The 18729-nt window shown below is 43.4% G+C and overlaps 1 protein-coding gene across 1 annotated transcript; it reads right to left on the minus strand.

The window, feature by feature from the left end:
- Positions 1 to 3372: 3372 nt before the first annotated feature.
- On the minus strand, positions 3373 to 16208 carry gins3 (GINS complex subunit 3). Its single transcript, XM_028808863.2, has 3 exons — positions 15374 to 16208; positions 11472 to 11705; positions 3373 to 3915 (listed from the first exon to the last, which is right to left on the minus strand). The coding sequence occupies exons 1-3, from the start codon at positions 15542 to 15544 to the stop codon at positions 3685 to 3687; spliced, it is 636 nt and encodes a 211-aa protein (XP_028664696.1). The 5' UTR covers positions 15545 to 16208; the 3' UTR covers positions 3373 to 3684.
- Positions 16209 to 18729: the final 2521 nt, after the last annotated feature.

Genomic DNA, 18729 nt, shown 5'->3' on the forward strand with positions numbered 1-18729 from the left:
TTGTGGCTTACTAATAAAACCAGTCTCATTCCCGGGATCGTCAGGTTGTCTTAACAACTTCCCTGGCACCAAACGCCGCCTGAATCTTGCAGAATGGCATGCTTACAGTGAGCAGGGGATCTGCCAAGGATGGGCAGACAGTCCCCTCAACTAGAGGCCAAGTGACTGTCCTCGGGCTGAGGGTTGAGCACTGGAGTCCCAAGCAGATGCGTCTCAAGACAGGAGTTCCCTGTGGTAATGTGACGGAAAACTGGCATCCACTGAAAGGCCTCCCTTCGCCAACTCAAGCATGAACTGAAGGTCAGTCGAGCCGGGGGTGGGGGGGTTAAAACAAAGTGCGTAGACCTCACTGCTGACAATAGTGATGTGACATGAAGGGGGAGCACCCAGCCTTCAAGGGTGACACTGGAATGTCACCATCTGTGTCAAAGTCTAATGAGAGGGTTTGGGTGACCGCCACTAGGTGTCAAATTCTACAGAAGCTCAGTGAGAAGACACCTGGCAGCACTGACCTAGGAATACAGGAGCAACTTTGGAGCTGGAAATGGGCCACGACAGTCGTCACCCTCTACGTGCCTTCAGACTGCCAGTGTCACTTGGAGAGGAGGCCATCACTGCTGATGTTTCCTCCGCGTTTCAGGTGCTCAGGAAGAGCCTTGCAGTTTTTTCTCACTTAAGTCGTTTCTGCTGTTGGCTTTTTGTTTTTCTCTCTGCCAACAAAAGAAAGTGGGTGGGGGTCCCATGGTCAAAGCTGTGCCAGCCCCTGGGTCAAAAACATATTTCAGCAAGGAGAGACTGCCAGTAAGACCACTGCCAAAAGACCACTTTGTCAGACCTGCCCCTCCACCAGGTGGTCTACATGTCTGCTTCAGATCTTAACAGATTACAGAGGAGCACACGTTTATGGGACCTGTGTGGAGGATTTCGATGTGCTTTATTATTAACTGTAGTGCTGTTAGGCCTGAGGCAGCTTTATAAAAGGACACCAGTTATTTTAGCAGAGGGGCCCTGTCTGTCTGCCTGCCTGCCCTTTCACTTTCATTGCTTTGGACGTCTGTGAGTTTTGGTCACTAAGCTCTCTGAAGAAGAAGCCAGCAGGCAGAGTGTGTGGTGGGAGTGCATGGAGGGCCTTCACCTGTGCGAGTCCTGGGCAGGCTAGCGTATCCAACTTAGAATATTGAGCAGGGCTCAGCAAAGCTCTGGGCAATAAAGTTCAACTAAAATGCATCAGGCTGCCTAGTAGTCTGAGCTATATGGGGGTCCGAGAGCCGATTATTGAAGGTCAGGGGTCTTTGCCTGCACACAGATGTCCGTGAAGTGAGCGGCGCACCTCGACTTAACAGAGCCGCTGTCTGCGTTCGCAGGCTTTGATATTGAGACGTGCATTTCAGTTTATATGCGTCTTTATATATCTTAATGGTAATAAATAAAGTTGCAGCAGAACACGTTAGTAATTGCTGAAGGCTCGTCGTCTTCCCTTCTTTCAAGCAGCCTTGAAGCACCACATCAAGGCCGTCCAAAGTGTGGCTCTTAACCATGAAGCTGCATGCTGCTGCTTATGGGCTCAGCTGTCTATTATACCAGCCATAAGGGATGCCAGTGCAACGATGAACCATTAATTGAGTTATTAATTGAACACTTCAGTTTTCATGTGGGTCCTCCCGATTTCAACTTAACTGTGAGAAGTGATTAACCAAAAGGCCATCAATCTTTAACAGCTCTGGGTTAGGACGTGAGAACGAAGGGTGGGCTCATCAGGTGATGTTCACCTCCAGGGGGCAAAGACATTCATCGAGCCAAAGTGGTCATTATGAGAAGATGAACTGGGAAGATGATGATTATGGGGATGTGCACAGGGTTAGGGTATTGCCATGAGGTGGTCTGCAACACCAGGTGACTGTAATGAGAAAAGGTGCTGAGCGAAGTCATCATCATCATCATCATGAGAAACCCTGGACAGTTGATGTGGGGAAACTGGTGTGAAAGAGGGGACATTTTGTGATAAGATCTGTAATACATTTGGGGCTCATTTCATGAATCAAGATGGCTTTATGTGCTCTGCAAGCGTTTCCTGTGCTGTACAATTCAATCTAAGTTCCCACTGGCTCTCTGAAGACTCTGCTCGTTTTTACTGAAGACCTCTCCACAACAGTAGGTGGCATGTGAACTGATGGGTTAGGGAATATAAAACGTAGCCAGCAGGAAATCATCACACTAATAAATGATAGGAAAAATAAGCCGCTCAAGAAATCTGTGCTTACATGGAAATGTGGAGACTGGCGAGTGTAAAGCACATGGGTGCCCGCTATTGAGAAAGGCCAGGCAGCAGCAGGGTGTGTGTGTGTGTGTGTGTGTGAATGGGAGAAGAGGAGTTGTGCTGTGGACCCCCAAATGTACACAACTTCACAAAGACAGTTTCAGGAAAGGAAACAGAGAATCTTGGCAGGGGGTGACCTGAACTACCCAAATCAAAGTAGCTGGGAACCTCGCCAAAGGACAGAGATGCCAGGAACGATCAGGCAAGAACACCAACAGGAGGAGAAGCCACTTGGTAGAACATGGAGGTGTAGGGCATAGACACGATTCTGAAGTTTAAAATGTAGCTTTCTAAAATTAAAGTGGACTGAAAAGCCACACAAGAGCAGTGGGGTTGGTTTAGATTTCATGAACATCCCAAAATGTGGAATGGATAAAATGAAAGAAAAAAATCTGCAGTGACTGAGAATCACCGACAATAAAAAACTCAGATGCTCCGACAGTAGAACTTGGGAACACGAGAGCAACCACAGATAAGAGGCAAATTAGAAGGGGACGAAAGGAGAATGGCAAGGTGGGCACTGGCAGAAGCCCACTCAAGAGGGGCCAGCACACTGGCAGGCTGCCAAGGCCTCTGCTGTACTGAAGTAGAACGGCTTGCCAGCTTCACGTACATGATGGTGGTGTTGATCATATGCGTGCAGTTGTTTCAGTTTTGAAAGGCATTATATGGAAATCCTGTAGTGGTACAAGGATGCCTGCTCTTATTATGCAGCTCCTTCTTCTTGTAGGAATCCTATTTGGACCCGCCGACAGATTCTTCAGAATCTTGCTCAGGTTTCTCCCAAAATGCTTTGTGTTCAAATTGCTCCACCAAGCGAGCCGTCTGTTTAATGTACATTGCAGGACGGAGTGGTGGCTCTGAGGCTAGGGATCTGCACTGGCAATCGGAAGTTTGCCGGTTTGAATCCCGTAAATGCCAAAAGGGACTCTGCTCTGTTGGGCCCTTCAGCAAGGCCCTTAACCTGCAATTGCTGAGCGCTTTGAGTAGTGAGAAAAGTGCTATATAAATGCAAAGAATTATTATTATTATTATTACAGTCACAAGTCAATGAAAATGGTCAAATCTGAATACCAAATTTACTGTAAATGCAAACAATTAGCCAACAAGCTGGATTCCACACACATTTCCACAATTGTCATTTTCACACAATCCTGCAAAAGAGTAGTAAACTGTAATAAACAGATTTTAAAAATACAAAGAATAAATATTAAGAGTTAAAAGGCTGAAATGTGTTCTGGGTTCAAAGGACGAGGCTGTAATGGAGTCGCACGACTGTGGCGGCCGACGTTTAAAACTGAGCTGCCACACACGACAAAAACAGGCTAAATATATCAAAAAAGGCCATTCTGGGCAAAATCATTTTCTCAGACTTCCAAATCTGCAAATTTTCTCTTCCTGTAGTTCTTCACCAGGCTGGATGCTGTGATCCGCGAGGCGTGTCCTTTTTCCCAGCACTGGAAGCCATTGAGACCAGCCTGGCCAGCACCAAAGAGGCTCCTCTCTAGCACATCCAGTTTTTCCACAAGTGCAGACACGTCCTCATTGTAAGCATTCTGGGAAGAGTCCATGATGCGCCGGAAGCGGCCAACATAAGTCTGAGGTGACCCAAAAAAAAGAAAGAAAGAAAATTCAAATGGCAAGTCACACAAACTGAGGCAGACGGTTCAATCCCTGCCACTCTACTCCTATTACTTTCTGCCCGGTTGGCATTGCTAGCTTGATGGTGTCGAGGGCACAGCTGGGAAATGTGGATCTGAACTGTGAGGCTTGTGTGGCTCAAGCTGTAAGTAAGAAGGATGCCGAGGCCCAATGTGCCGACTTCATTTAAAGAGGCTTTGCTAAATCTGCGATAAACTCCAAGAGAAGAGGAAGAAAGACTACCTGCAATTTAGTGTAAGTCAGGTAAAGAAATGATCTGAGCTGGTGTACAATTCTTTACAGAAGTATTTTATTACAAATCAACCAAGCAGCAACTTTAGATATCCATTCAGCGTCGGAGCCAAACCCCTAACCTCACCAGGCAGTTTTCAGAAACAGCTTTCAAGCAACTTTAATTATGCCCATCTCTTCTTGCCCCCAAGCCCCGCACCATACAGAGCTACTGCTGCCAGGTTAAACATCTGAATATCAATGCTTGGCATTCCTGCAAGTGCTGCTCATTTCCTGCCAACTTGCTGGATAGAGGACCTTGGGATGCCAGCCTAATCACGGAGTCCTACAGCCCTGCTGCAAAGCTCTGTGCCTTGGGAGACCCCGTAGACCAGAATGGCCTACCTTTGCCCCTTGCCCTTTAGCACCATAGTATTTTTAATCCACCATTCCTACACCCGAGTCTTTTATAGTGTCTGACTGGCTTCACCCAGCACTTCATACAGTATATGCTCCTCTTTGTCTTGACACCCCTTGGAGAGCACATTTACTGTGAAAGGAGCTATAAAGTGATCATCATAAACCCAAACGGAGGGCTCATTCTGACACGATGTGCTTGTCAGCGTTCAGCCACCCACCTACACAGACTGCAATTATCTTCTCCGACTTTGGAGTGAAGTGTAATCCATAAGTGCGTTTACGAGTGAGCGACTTCTTAGCAAAGTGAGACAAATGAATACAAATTGTATCAGCAGTGACAATCAGTGCTGTGAAATGGGAACTCCATTTTCATATAAAGCTCTCCATTCTCATTTCTACTGGCCACAGAAGACAAACCACTTCTCAGGGGTGATTAGAAATCAAAGCATACAGCAGGACAACTCCAGATCCAAACTCACACCCAGGTGCTTCTACTACCAGTGACACATCAGACATGGAAGGGGGCTTGCAGCTGCTTTAAAAATTACCAGCAAGTCAAACTAAGAGAAAAACGGAGACATCCCGTGTGCATCGAGAGTGGAAAGATTGGCATAAAAGACTGCTGACGCGGCAAGGATGTCACAAACAGTACGAGCAAGGAAGCACTGAACAGGCTAACTGTCAAGAGCTCCTCTTTCCAAATGAAATGAACCGCACTAGACAGCCATCGCAGTCGAGCACATCAGTCAGTGAGATGGTACACTTGGTATCACCACAACCACGACCAGCTACAGTCCGCTATGCCCACAACTCTGGTGTGTTGTACATTTTCCATAGCTGCACTCCTACACTTAAAACTGATATTTCATCTGCTGCTGACAGAACAAGAATGTAACACTTTTAATCTTCCAAAATAAAACCAGGCCTATCATAACTTCCTCTTAACTTCAACTTAATAAACTGAAATGCCACCGCTTACAGCATTCAATGGCTGCAGTCACAGAGCCACACAAACCTTGACATCACAGAAATGTATTTCTTTCAAGTCTTCAACCTAAATCTGTTATCCAATAGGAGTGCCTGTGTGAACAAAAATGTTCTTCATCATCTGCTAGATGAACAAAGTTCTTCAACACCAACCTTTACTCTGCTATTAAGTAATTGTTCCCTTACATATATTGGCTGGTTGCACCCCCTTTAGCTTCAATGACTCCTACCAGGCTCTTCAGTATCCATTTTTCATGTTACAAATTACAAAAAGAGAGACATCTCCCAGTGCCTACTCCGATACATCCCTCCCTGAACAAGTTTTATGACAGATTTGAACTTCAAGGTGCTGTGTATCAACAATCCCTCTGCGCCTTTCAATTCTAAAGTGGTTTGGACACCAGCCACTTCCTCACAAAAGCTTCTACCAAGAAATACGATGTCTGGAAGCCGTTAGCAACACAGAACTGCAAAACGTCAACCAGCCCTGACCCGGTCTCACACTGTGCCAGGCAGTTCTCACCTCTCATTAAAGATCCGTGAACTCGTCTCTTGCTCAGTGTGCTGTACCCGATTGCTTTACATCTTCTGTTATCGTTCGTGTTCAAAAAAAGTTTTCAGACAATCAGCCTCAATGATTACAGGGCTATTGCTCTAACCCATTTGAAGTCTGTCACTGCTACTGATCTCGACCCTCTTCGGTTTGCATATCTAGCAAAGAGATCTGTGGATGGTGCCATCAAGATGGGCCTTCACTTTATGCTCAAGCATCTGGACTGTAAAGGTACTTGTGCCAGAATGCTGTTTGTTGACTTCAGTTCAGCTGTTAACACCACTGTCCCTGAACTGTGGTAGACCTTCCATCTGTAAACAGATTTAGAGTTTTCTGACAAACCAGAAACAACACACGTTCATGTGGGCTCCCACCTCGTGGACTGTCTCCATATCAGCACAGGTGCCCCTCAAGACTCTGTACTTCTCCCTTACTTGATTCCCTTTACACCAATTTATTAAAAATCATTAAGTTTACTGATGACACCACCATTATTGGACTAATTACTAAAAAGGAGAAAGGAGGTGACTCGGCTTGTGTCTTGGTGTGTTACCAATGACCAGGGGCCTCATGTATAACGGCATGCATAGAATTCACACTATGACATGGCGTACGGACAAAAGTGGAAATGTGCTTACGCACAAAAAAATCCAGATGCATAAATCTGTGCAAAGCCAATTTCCACGTTCTTCTGCTCCATAAATCCAGGTCAATGTGAAAAGTAACGCACGTGCACGCGTCTGCTGCCCTGCTCTAACTCCTCCCAGAATTACACCTCTTTGAAAATGCAAATCAATATAAATAGTCCTTAAGCGAAGCCTTCTGTGAAAAGACAATGGGAAAAGCACTGGTTCAAACAGCAATATAATCAACAAAAGGAAGTTGATTGAGTGACATAGCGTGTTGGAGAAACTCGAAAGTTCAAGTTCACAAAGTCGCACAGTGGCCGAAATAAAAAAAGAAGTTGTCAGATATCAAAGTCGCCGTGAAAAGGCGAGTCGTAGCCCATCGTCTGAGTGTCATATGAAAGCTTATTAGGGTACGAGAAAAAAAAAAAAAAGGCACACAGTGGGGAAAAAAACATGAAATGTCAACTTTAATCTTGAAATTTCCACTTTAATCACGTAGTTTTTGTCATTAAAGTAGAACACATAAACTTCATCTTAAAATCGTTTTATTTACTAGTTTCTCAAATCCCATCATAACTAAAGTAGCACGTTTAATGCTTTGTTTTGTATGTGATCTTCTATGTGCTCTATGTGCTTCTTAAATGGGCTTTCTCTTCCTCCGACAGGACACAGAATTCATTACATTCATATTACAGCTCTCTGAATAATTAAAATACTGAGATGTATACTTGACATCATTTTCATGATGATAGGAGTTAAAGCGTGTTATTAAACATGGGAACACGGTGGTGCAGTGATTGTTCCTGCCTCCTGCAAGATGCTTGCTGCGCCATGCGAGAACTTCGATGAAATAATTTACTGCAGCAGTACTGTCTCTCTCAAACGTACTAACCCCCAATCCCTGTCCTACCTTTTCTTTCTCCAAGTAACCAATCACCACACAATAAGCTCTGTAATAAAAGTCAAGCCATCTGTAAGCTTAGAATGCCGATTCTTCAAAACTTTTAAGGAACATTGAAATATCTTCATAGTACATGTTTAATTATTCTATCCATCTGTCTTTCCGCAGTGTTGTGCCAGCTCCAGCAAGAATACAGCGCAAGGCAGGAATAATCAGGGTGCCAGCTCCTTGCTAGCGCTGCAGCACTGTGTCCTCACATATTTAATTATTAACAATATAGATTATTTAAATGACATTAACATTTTATCTGTATAATGTAATAAACATATTTTGCTGCATTTCATCTTAAAAATGATATCGTCATCAATGTAAATACATGCTTTATGAAGTGCCGCAGGTTGTGCAATATTACAACTATCGCAAGTTTACAGTGAGGTGATCTTACTTATAAATACAAACAGTTCTACAAGGAGCACTTGATGGACTGATCGAGTGTGTTTATAGTTCTTGGGATGAAACTGTTTCTGAACCGCGAGGTCCGTACAGAAAAGGCTCTGAGGCATTTGTCAGATGAGAGCAGTTCAAAAAGCGAATGGCTGAGGCAGCGTGTGCTTGATTCTGTATACCGATAATTCTCTTTCCAATCAGCTGCTCCGAGTGGTGCAGTGAGAATAACAACACTAAAGCAGCTATGGTATTTAGAATAGTTTGACCATTCTGTGGACCATTATATTGTTACAGGTTAAATACAATCAGATGCCTTAAACTAATAAACGATATGTGGTTAATTTCAGTGTATTTGTAAAGCCGCGTCAGGGATGTGGATCTGAAAAAGAAAGGGAAACCACACTGGAACAGTAGCACTGCTTTGACACTGGGTGCCGCCAGTTTGCAAAACCGAGCGGAGAACTTGTGTACACCAGGGTTTGAGCTACCATGAAAATGTGTGTGGCTTTATGCCAAGTTTAGGTTTTATACATCGCGATTTGAGCATGGAAACGAGCTTACGCAACATTTTTGTGCGTACGCACTGTTTATACATGAGGCCCCTGGTCTTCACCAAGAAGGTTGAAATGACCATTGACGTTTCAAACAGCAGCTACAACTGCTCCCACTAGAAAGTAATGATTCTGCGGTCAGGATGGTGGAATCCTTCAAATTATGCGCACAACTATCACTAACACTCAAGTGGGACCACTTCTGTTACTAAGAAGGCTCTGCAGCAGTTGTACTTTTTAGATAGATAGATAGATAGATAGATAGATACTTTATTAATCCCGATGGGAAATTCAGATTCTTCAGCAGCAGCATACTGATACAATAAATAATATTAAATTAAAGAATGATAATAATACAGGTGAAAAAAACAGACAATAACTATGTATAATGTTAAATATTAACGTTTACCCCCCCTGGTGGAATTAAAGAGTCGCATAGTTTGGGGGAGGAACGATCTCCTCAATCTGTCTGTGGAGCAGGACAGTGACAGCAGTCTGTCGCTGAAGCTGCTCTTCTGTCTGGAGATGACATTATTTAGTGGATGCAGTGGATTCTCCATAATTGATAGGAGCCTGCTGAGCGCCCTTCGCTCTGCCACAGACGTTAAACTGTCCAGCTCCATGCCAACAATAGAGCCTGCCTTCCTCACCAGTTTGTCCAGGCGTGAGGCGTCTTTCCTCTTAATGCTGCCTCCCCAGCACACCACTGCGTAGAAGAGGGCGCTCGCCACAACTGTTTGATAGAACATCTGAAATTAAATATTTCCCAGCCAATCCTAGTGCAATTGTACAAAGCCATATTTGAAAGTGTAATCACATTCTCCATTGAGGTCTAATTTAATTCAGCAACGGCTCACTCCAAAAATAATTTACAGTGTGTTAGGTATTCTGAGAAAGTAATTGGCTGTGCCCTCCCATCTGTTGCAGACCTGTATACATCTCGTTTCACTAACCGTGTCAAAAGGATCACCACGGACTCATCCCACCCAGCTTATCACTCGTTTTCAAAACACCGTTAGAGTAATTTTTTGCAGAGCTGACACTCCTGGGAAAGTTCACTGCTGCGTCAAGCTTTTCCCATTTGGAAAGGAAGGACCTCACTGTGGTTTGCTATAGTCCCAGCGAATTAGAGATGGCTTTGTTGCCCTTTCTAAACTCATAAACCACTTTTTTCTGTGTTCTCTTCATGAATTCTCTTTGATAATGCTATTATGGGGTTGTTGAATCTTTGGCCTAGCAACTTGATGGTAAGGGTCAAAGTAAGTGAAGTTTATATTGGACTGGCTGGGTATAATCATCTCGAACCGTGCTTAATCAGCTGACGAATGCTCTTTAAATGAGTGGATTTAACTAGGGGCAATTACTTTTTCACACAATGATGCTGGACTATCTTATTAACTCAAAAATAAGTTTTAAATAGTGTTAATTGTGAACTCAGGTGCATTTTATTCAATATTAGACTTTGGCTGAAGACCACAAAACATTCAATGTCAAATATTTGTAGTTGCAGAAGAAATCAATACCAGGCGATCACTTCTCTTAACTTGTACATTGGAGGACTCTGACTTCTCCTGCAGCTCTCTTGCAGTACATATCAGTACGGCACCCTGCAAAAAACATAATTCCCAGCTGGGCTTCCTCAATATTCTATGATTTTTAGGAGAGAAAAAAAAACAAACAAGAAAAAACACAAAACACTAAGCACGTGTACCGCAGAGCAGAGCAGACACCAGCATGCGATCATTTGGACCACTGCTGCTGCATTGTACTCCGCTCATTGAAGATGTGTGGCTCAAAACACAACCACCTTTTGTTCCAGTATTTGTAACTTCAGGTAAACCCTCCTGGTCAGAGACGTTTTAACTTTTCTACTCCTCACTGCCCGGGGTTACTTCCTTGTTCTTATCCCACGTTGGACATTTTGCTACCACAAAGGAGCTCTCCAGTTCAACATAACAAGTGATAAATATCTACTGTACTGTTTCCTTGAAATAAAGGCATTTAATTTTTAAAGCAGGTCAGCTTTCACTTTTAAAACAAACACCCCAGAGAAGCCATTCTCTCTGTTGAGGTGACAGCGAGCCTCATGCTACACATTTGTAACTCTATCTTCAGATTAAAATACACAAATCACACACACACGCACGCAATGTATGGTGATGCCGCTGCTTTTATGAGGAATCTCGGCACAAGACTTACTTAAGAAAGCCAATGTTTCAGAAAATGAAAGGACAGATTGAAATGGTTTAACAAATTATCAAAAAATCTTCAGTGCTGCAAAAACTACACACAAAATATGGACAGTTTATTAGAAACTCTAACTTCAGCATAACAGAATGCCAAAATGAAATTGAATGTAGACAGAACCAGTCTCTAAAAAAATCCCTAAAAGCACTGTATCAAATTGCAATAGGACAGAACACCTACAGTATGTTAGATTAAAAGAGGAAAGCCCAGCAACTCCATCAGACTGGCAGCGTGCATAGCAAACAGTAGAGGGCAGTAGAGGGGGTGGCGCCACACACAAGCTGATCGTCTCCCTGTCCGCGTTCGTCTCCCCCCCACTTTGTATTTAGAAATCCTTCCTCATTTAAGTATTCAGGTAAGACGCATTTCGTCAAAAGTTGAGAGATATGCAAGTTTGTCACACTTACTGTACATGCCAGGTCAAGAATCCAGACCAGTGTGACTCAGGCAGTGGAGGACTACCAGTTGCACATTAGCACTGCTGCCTCATGAACTAGTTAACGACCACTAAATAAGTACTAAAACTCTGAACCATACAATTACTTACCTGCACGAGGGTCTGTGCAATCTCTAGGTTCTCTGGGCTGTCAAAGTGTAGCATCTGCAAACCCAAACTGTAATAATAAGGCCCCAGCTTTTGGAGATCCACCACATTGGGATCAGCACTAAAGACGGTGCGCCAGCCTTCTCTGTAAATCTTTGGCAGCTCCACAGACACAATTCGTCGCTTGCCATCATGAAGACCCTTCACCAGCCAGAGAGGCATTTCCAACTTCGTACCCTGGAGGAGAAGAAGAAATAGTGGTCATCTAGATGTATTGTATACAGAGAGTGTGTGCCTTTATGGCCTACGTGTTTATCTGTACAGTGCAAGTTTGTAATTATTAGTTTTGTATTTCATTTTATTTATTGCTCTTTGTAATTGAAATTTTTTTTTTTTTACTTTTTGTAAAGCACTTTAAAGTACATGTTTTGAATGAAAATGTGTTAAATAATCGTTATTTTGGTAAATTCAAATCCCTTTAGATCAGCTCCCTCAAACAGCACATCTATTGCTTCATACTAAAATGAATCAATCGATTTGACCAACGTGAAGACACCCAAGCCATCAGAACTGAATGCTGGCATTGCTCACACCAACCAACAGAACTCTTGTGCTAGGAGTGTGCACCCTTATTAGGTGCCCTCACCCCAAATGGTACAGAGTAAGCAGATCTCAATTGTCAATAGGACGTGATCCCAAGCAGCATTTGAGGGAAGCCTGTGGCATGCAGCCCGGCGTTCCTTGTTCTCCTGACTTCTGCAGTTACCACTTGTTCATGGTCTTAGAGAAAGTCTTGTCCTAGGCTGTAGGTAGGGTTGTCAAAAGTACTGAAAGATTGGTAAGTATAAAGTTTAACATTTTATAACTACTTCAACCCTCCTTTGTCATGGTATTCATTCTATAGCCTACATTATGGATTCACTTCCAGTTTACCATGACTTGAGTGGCAACGCCATTCCAATCCACTCACAGATGTTAATAAGTTGGCCTTCACCAGCACATGTAGCTGACAAAGAGGGCTGCTGTAGTGGTGTCTGAAATACTCTGGCTTTGTGGTAAATGGGGATGGAAAATGAAGAGATACACGCGAGCCTTTCTGCAAGATTTGCGAGCAATTTAATAAGAAACATTTTGAGAGGTACCCAGTTTCCACATTACAGAAACATTAATAATAAGTGTATACACACCTGTAAACTATTGTGTTTGAAGTGGGGATGTGACGCACATTTTTTTTCTACAGGTTAAAACACTTGTTGCATCAAGCATTCTTCTGGCTGCAAAAAGACAGGGTCTTCAATTAGTTTTACCTGCAGGCCAATTTTATTCTGTGTTGCTTATTTAGTGGCAAGCTGGACAAGAGGGGCTCCGTCACTCCCTTGATTTTTAATGTCTTGAGACAAAGTCTGCTGCTGTAGGGCATTCATTTCTTTTAGTACTTCTAATTTTAAAGTGATACTTTATCACATTCACTATACAATGTAAGGCACTTCAACTTTCAGTGCAGCTCTACTCTACTGTGTGCTCAGATTCTGCCAACTCCACTTCAGTGCCCGTCTTCAGCACATCAGGGCTCATCTGCAGACCAACAATGCACAAAATGCAATGACCTCCCAGGGGAGCAGGACGACATCTTCACTGTTTGCATTTATGCAAAGCCTTGTTAAGTACAGTATGTCATCTGACGGTTACCTTTCTCAACAATAGCTAGCAAAACACTGCATTACTGATCTTCTAATGTTTGTTTGAATATTTGTATGTATATGATTTACATAAGATTGCAATACTTATTCAGTTCAACTTTAATGACATTTGTAACATTTAATTGTACTAGCTCAGTAACAGGATTTGTTTTTATCAATGTTTATAAAAAAAAACAAAACTGTTGACTAGTTGTTTACTTTTTTATTTTTTTTAAAAAGAACTTTCCACTTCCCTTTCACAAAAAAGCCACTAGTACTTAAGTGTTTCCATTTAATGACTACAGTTTCTATTTCTTTCAAAGTTAAGTTTGAATGCATACAGAATTGCAATATTTTTAGAACATCTTATCAAGTTACATTATATACTGTATGGGGTATTAAATGGTATCAAATTTCAATACCTAGTATTGTATCAGAGTTTGAAAATTTGTGACAGCCCTACTAGGCAGCTACACGGGTAGAAGCTCTCAGGTGGTCTGGGATGTGCCAGTCATGCCCATTACCAGCTGCAGCTTCCTATTCTCATAAATTCTAAAGCAGTTTACACTGAAGAACCATAAGCAGAACTTTCATGTTTCTTGGTTTAGCCCGATCTCTTTGCCCGACTACAATGGCATCATACGTTTAGACAGGCAACACTATGAAACAGCCAGCTGGCACAAACAAACAAGAGGGTGGGCACATGAAGTAATCTGTACATTGACTGCGTGGCAGGACCACTAATGCAATCAAAGTTAGTAATGGTGAAGTGAGAGTTAAAACTTCATTATTAGAGGAAAAATGAAACCTGCCCTTCAAGTGCTGCTGGCAAGGCATTGTTCAGCCATCACACATTTTTTTCTCCCAATACAATGTCTGTTTTCTATTCTGCCTGACCAAGACTTTTGTTTCCTCCTTTCAAAAAAATCTCTTTTTTCCAGTTACTATTCACAGATCAGTTCAAAGCGAGTTTTTACTGTGGATTTACCCAAGCAGCCAATACCATAGACTCTACATATTCAACAAGGGAACATTATTAATATAAAAAAGAAATAAGCTAGCAGTGCTTACAAGAATTTCCTATTGGGATTAATAAAGTACCTATCTATTTATCTAAGAAGTCTCTCAGAACAACTCATTTAAAGACGCGACTTTCCGAACTCCCATCAACATTTTCCTGGAAAGTCAGCAAATGTGATCATCTCTCCCTTTCTTGATGGCCACTGAGCGACACCTCCTTGACCCCCAGGCCACATCAACTGGCTTCTGCCTATTCAGGGAGGCAGCTGCCCCGGGTGGACAAGCTCAAGGAGCTCGGGGGTCTTGTGTGCGAGGGTAGGAAAGACCGGTCATGAGTTTGACCAGCTGGTCAGTGTAGCAGACCATGTAATACAAAGTGGTAGGAAAGTAGAAGGTAAATACGCAGAGAAACATCCCGAATCACCAACGGGTCCTCATCCGCATTCTCACTTATGGTCACAAGCGCTGGGCAGCGACTGAAAAAAGCAGCCAAAATAAGAGCTCCAATTTTAAAACAATTCACACGATCTCGTTTAAAAAGCTCTTAATCCATACAACGAAATTCTCATTGATCTATAACGCGTAGATATTTTAACAGCACATAAAACAGACGACATTCAAAGTCCGAATGTTCTACCGTGCAAGTTCAAAACAGAAGCCTTTGATAAATTTAAATATTTAGTTGCCATGCTCAATACAATTAAACTGCTATCTGAACCGGCGCATTGTTGTTTAAAACACTGGAAGTTCTGACAGTGAAACAATCCACCACTTCTTTATTTAGCTACTTTTTAAATTAATAGATTACAGCATCGTGACGACACACTCGGCATCCCCACACAAAGCTTCCCCTCGACAGCAAACGTGAGGTATCATCGGCTGCCACATCATCGTCTTTAAAAGCGTGGAATCGCCGTGTTACAAACAAAAGGCAGCGCCCATGAAACAAACATTCGAACAACGCTAATTTAGAACTCCTAAAATTACAACAAAGGCAACTGCTAAAATACATTTTAAACACTTAACACATTACATAAAAATGAATAGTAAATATAAGGGGACCTTGAAGACAAACGTTTAAAAAAAAGGCTTTTAACAGGCAAATACAAAGGCAGCAAGCAGACGGCAAAATGTGTGAAGCAAACAACGCCGGACTGGACAACCGAGCCGTCACGCGACACGAAGCAAAGCGGCGGGCCTGCTCACCACGGCGATGTCGGTCTCATCCGAACTTTTTTCCAAAAATCCCAAACGAGGAAAAACCGTTTCAACTCGACTCGTCAGCTTTTCCTGGGACATTAAGATGTCATCCAGCGACAAGAAGTTCTCATCCATACCAACTGCCGCAGCCACGGGCGAGTACTCCTGAGAAGCCATAAAGGGACAAGGCTAGCGCCGCGTTTGAGAAGGCTGCCCGAGCAGAGGAAACCCGGTAGTGCTGCGCGCCCGGGAGTTTGAATTGCCTTTCAGTAGAGCGCCCAGCGATCGAGCATTACGTCACTGAAGACGCCGCTAATCAAGTACCGAGTAGTCGAGCGGCGAATCCGCAAGATTGACGCGGAATAAACTTCTGCATGTCAAAAAAAACATCGGTGGATTTTCCGAACTGTTTATCATTTCAGAGTAGTGAGAAACCAACCGCGGTTTGGTTAGCCCTAACCCATCACAGACTTGTTTAAGAAACACTACTCTAAACGAAAACGGCTGACGTCATCACACCTGCGCTTTAGCACTCCGGTTGGGTTCTAACGGAGTAGAAAAGTTTCTTTTATAAAGATTATTATTGCTTCACTTGTGCAGTGAGTCGAGTCCTGGGAGCCCAATGGCAACGGCCCTAAGAAGGAGAATGTGCAAGCTGCACGGACAGGCCCCAGAACCGGATTTGAACCCGGGGCACTGCTCAAGTGTTTCTCCCAGAAGCTTTCTTTTCTGATAAGTGGTCCTGGCAGACTCCCACCATGAGCACAATGTTCTGTTCTCCTGAGCAGGGTCTTAAGTTCTCTTACGTGAACCGTGTAATGAAGCACAGAGTTTGTCTCCATTTACACGATTGCTCTGTAAACTGATTTTAACGATGTTGCATTTTTCTGGAGTTGTGGTTACTTTTGGTATTTATTCATTTATTTTTAATTTAACTTCCGTGCCTCTCTGCTGGCTCTGTTATGTTCCATGTTCTTCATGAGTGGTTCTCTAACACAGTGGTCCCCAACCTTTTTGACAGCAAGGACCACTTTATTAGATGTAAAGTTTTTCACGGACCGGTCGGGGGGGGGGGGGGGGGGGGGGGGGGGGGGGGTCAGTTTTGTACACAATTTACATAACACTTCTATTATTATTAAGTTATTAAGCAGTTCGCATACGTTTGCAACCCGAGATTTTTCTTCTTTTTTTGCATATAACAAAGACATATGCTTTGCATTTGCCATTCCAACAGATTGCACATCACAAACATTAACACTGTTATCGTTTTTTTCGTGTCTGCCATTTCTATAGGAGGACGACAATGAGTTAAATTACAATGGATGTGTTTCAAATGTTGACAAGCAATAAGCAAAAGGTATCACTGAAAACCACAGAAAACAAAAACAGCAACAACAAAAAAAAAAAAAAACAGTACGAGGAAAGTTCGAAGAAAGAGATTTTTTTTTACAATGTTTCTGTTTGGGGATCGTTGTGCAAACGTGCACATCTGAGCTGCGACCACAGATCTAACTGCTCTGTGGGTGATTCGTTCAAGCATTTCAAGGTCACTTCGTTGTATTGAAAGCATCTGCTGAATGTACTTCGTAGTAACGCGATTTCTATAGACTCGTGTCATATGGGAAAACTGTCGGGACCATAAAAATAACTTTGTTGTAATACTCTCTCACCTCAGTCTCTCTCCTCTCTCTGCACCGCTGCAAAGCCCCGCCCGCCAAGCGTTCTGAAAAGTCTGAGTGAGTCTCCGTTGCCTGCAGTTCTCTCGCGGCCCGGCTGTCAGACAGCTGCGGACCGGTAGTGGGCCGCGGACCGGGGGTTGGGGACCCCCGCTCTAACAGGTCAGGCCACCCATTCATCTCCGTCAAGGGACCTCCCTCAACCGTATAAAAGCTGAGAAAACGCGCACTCTCTGGAGGGTCTTTGAATATGAGGCAGCTGCTGAGTTGGTCTTACTGAGTATTTCTGTGATTTTTTGGAATTATTGAATTTTTGGATCTCAGTGCTCTGACTTCACTTTCTGAATTTGTGTTTCTAAGAATTCTTTACCATGGATTGCCCTTTAGACTTTTAGTTCTCTTTGGAACTTGTTAACCCAGCCACAGGGGATGCACAAACCAGTGTGTTTCTTCATGCTGCTCCCAAGCCCGGATAAATGGGGAGGGTTATGTCTGGAAGATCAACATACGGACAACAATACAGATTTCCATACCGGATTGGTCGAGGCTCGGGTTAACAATGGCCGCCACCAGTACTGTTAGCCAACAGGGTGCTGGCGAAAATTGGGCAAAGAAGGAGAAGAAGAGTGGGGAGACATGTCCAGATGAAAGAGGAGAGGAGGAAGGTAAAGAGAGTGGCACTGAGGGTAGGAACTTTGAATGTTGGCAGTATAACTGGTAAGGGGAGAGAGTTAGCAGATATGATGGCGAGAAGGAAGGTTGATATATTGTCAGACTAAATAGAAGGGGAGTAAGGCCAGGGGGATCGGAGGGGGATTCAAATTGTTCTATCATGGTGTGGATGGGAGGAGAAATGGAGTAGGAACAGCAGGTCAAGAGTGTCCTGGAGGTGAAGAGAGTGTCCGGCAAAGTAATGATGATGAAGCTGGACATTGGAGGTGTGATGATGAATGTTGTTTGTGCATATGCCTCACAAGTTGGGTGTGCGATGGATGAGAAAGATGATTTCTGGAGTGAGTTGGATGAAGTGAAGGACAGAAAATGGTGATTGGAGCGGATATCAATGGACATGTTGGTGAGACGAGGAGGTGATGGGTAGGTGTCAAGGAGAGGAATGAAGAAGGTCAGAGGATAGTGGATTTTGCCAAAAGGATGGGCATGGCTGTGGTGAATACGTATTTTAAGAAGAGGGAGGAACACAGGGGGACATACAAGAGTGGAGGAAGATGCACACAGGTAGATGGCATCCAATGCAGAAGAGTCAATCTGAAGGAGATTGAAGACTGCAAAATGGTGGCAGAGGAAAGTGTTGTTAAGCAGCATAGGATGGTGGTCTGTAGGATGACACTGGACATCAAGAAGAGGAAGAGAGTGAAGGCAGAGCCAAGGATCAAATGGTGGAAGTTGAAAAAGGAAGACTGCAAAGTTGAGTTTAGGGAGGAGGTGAGACTGGCACTGGGTGGCAGTGAAGAGTCACCAGACAGCTGGGCAACTACAGCAGATATAGTAAAGGGTGACAGCAAGAATGGTGCTTGGTGTGACATCTGGACAGAGGAAGGAGGAAAAGGAAACCTGGTGGTGGAATGAGGAGATACAGGAGAGTATACAGAGGAAGAGGATGGCAAAGAAGAAGTGGGATAGTTAGAGAGATGTAGAAAGTAGACAAGAATACAAGGAGATAAGGCG

Source organism: Erpetoichthys calabaricus, chromosome 9 (genome assembly GCF_900747795.2).
Source record: "Erpetoichthys calabaricus chromosome 9, fErpCal1.3, whole genome shotgun sequence".
Lineage (NCBI taxonomy): Eukaryota > Metazoa > Chordata > Cladistia > Polypteriformes > Polypteridae > Erpetoichthys > Erpetoichthys calabaricus.

Coding starts and splice junctions, on each gene's coding strand:
- gins3 (XM_028808863.2), bottom strand. CDS start 15,544: ATGGCTTCTCAGGAGTACTCGCCCGTGGCTGCGGCAGTTGGTATGGAT. Junction 11,706..15,373: donor ATGAGACCGACATCGCCGTG/GTGAGCAGGCCC, acceptor CTTCTCCTCCAG/GGTACGAAGTTGGAAATGCC. Junction 3,916..11,471: donor TTGCACAGACCCTCGTGCAG/GTAAGTAATTGT, acceptor GGGTCACCTCAG/ACTTATGTTGGCCGCTTCCG.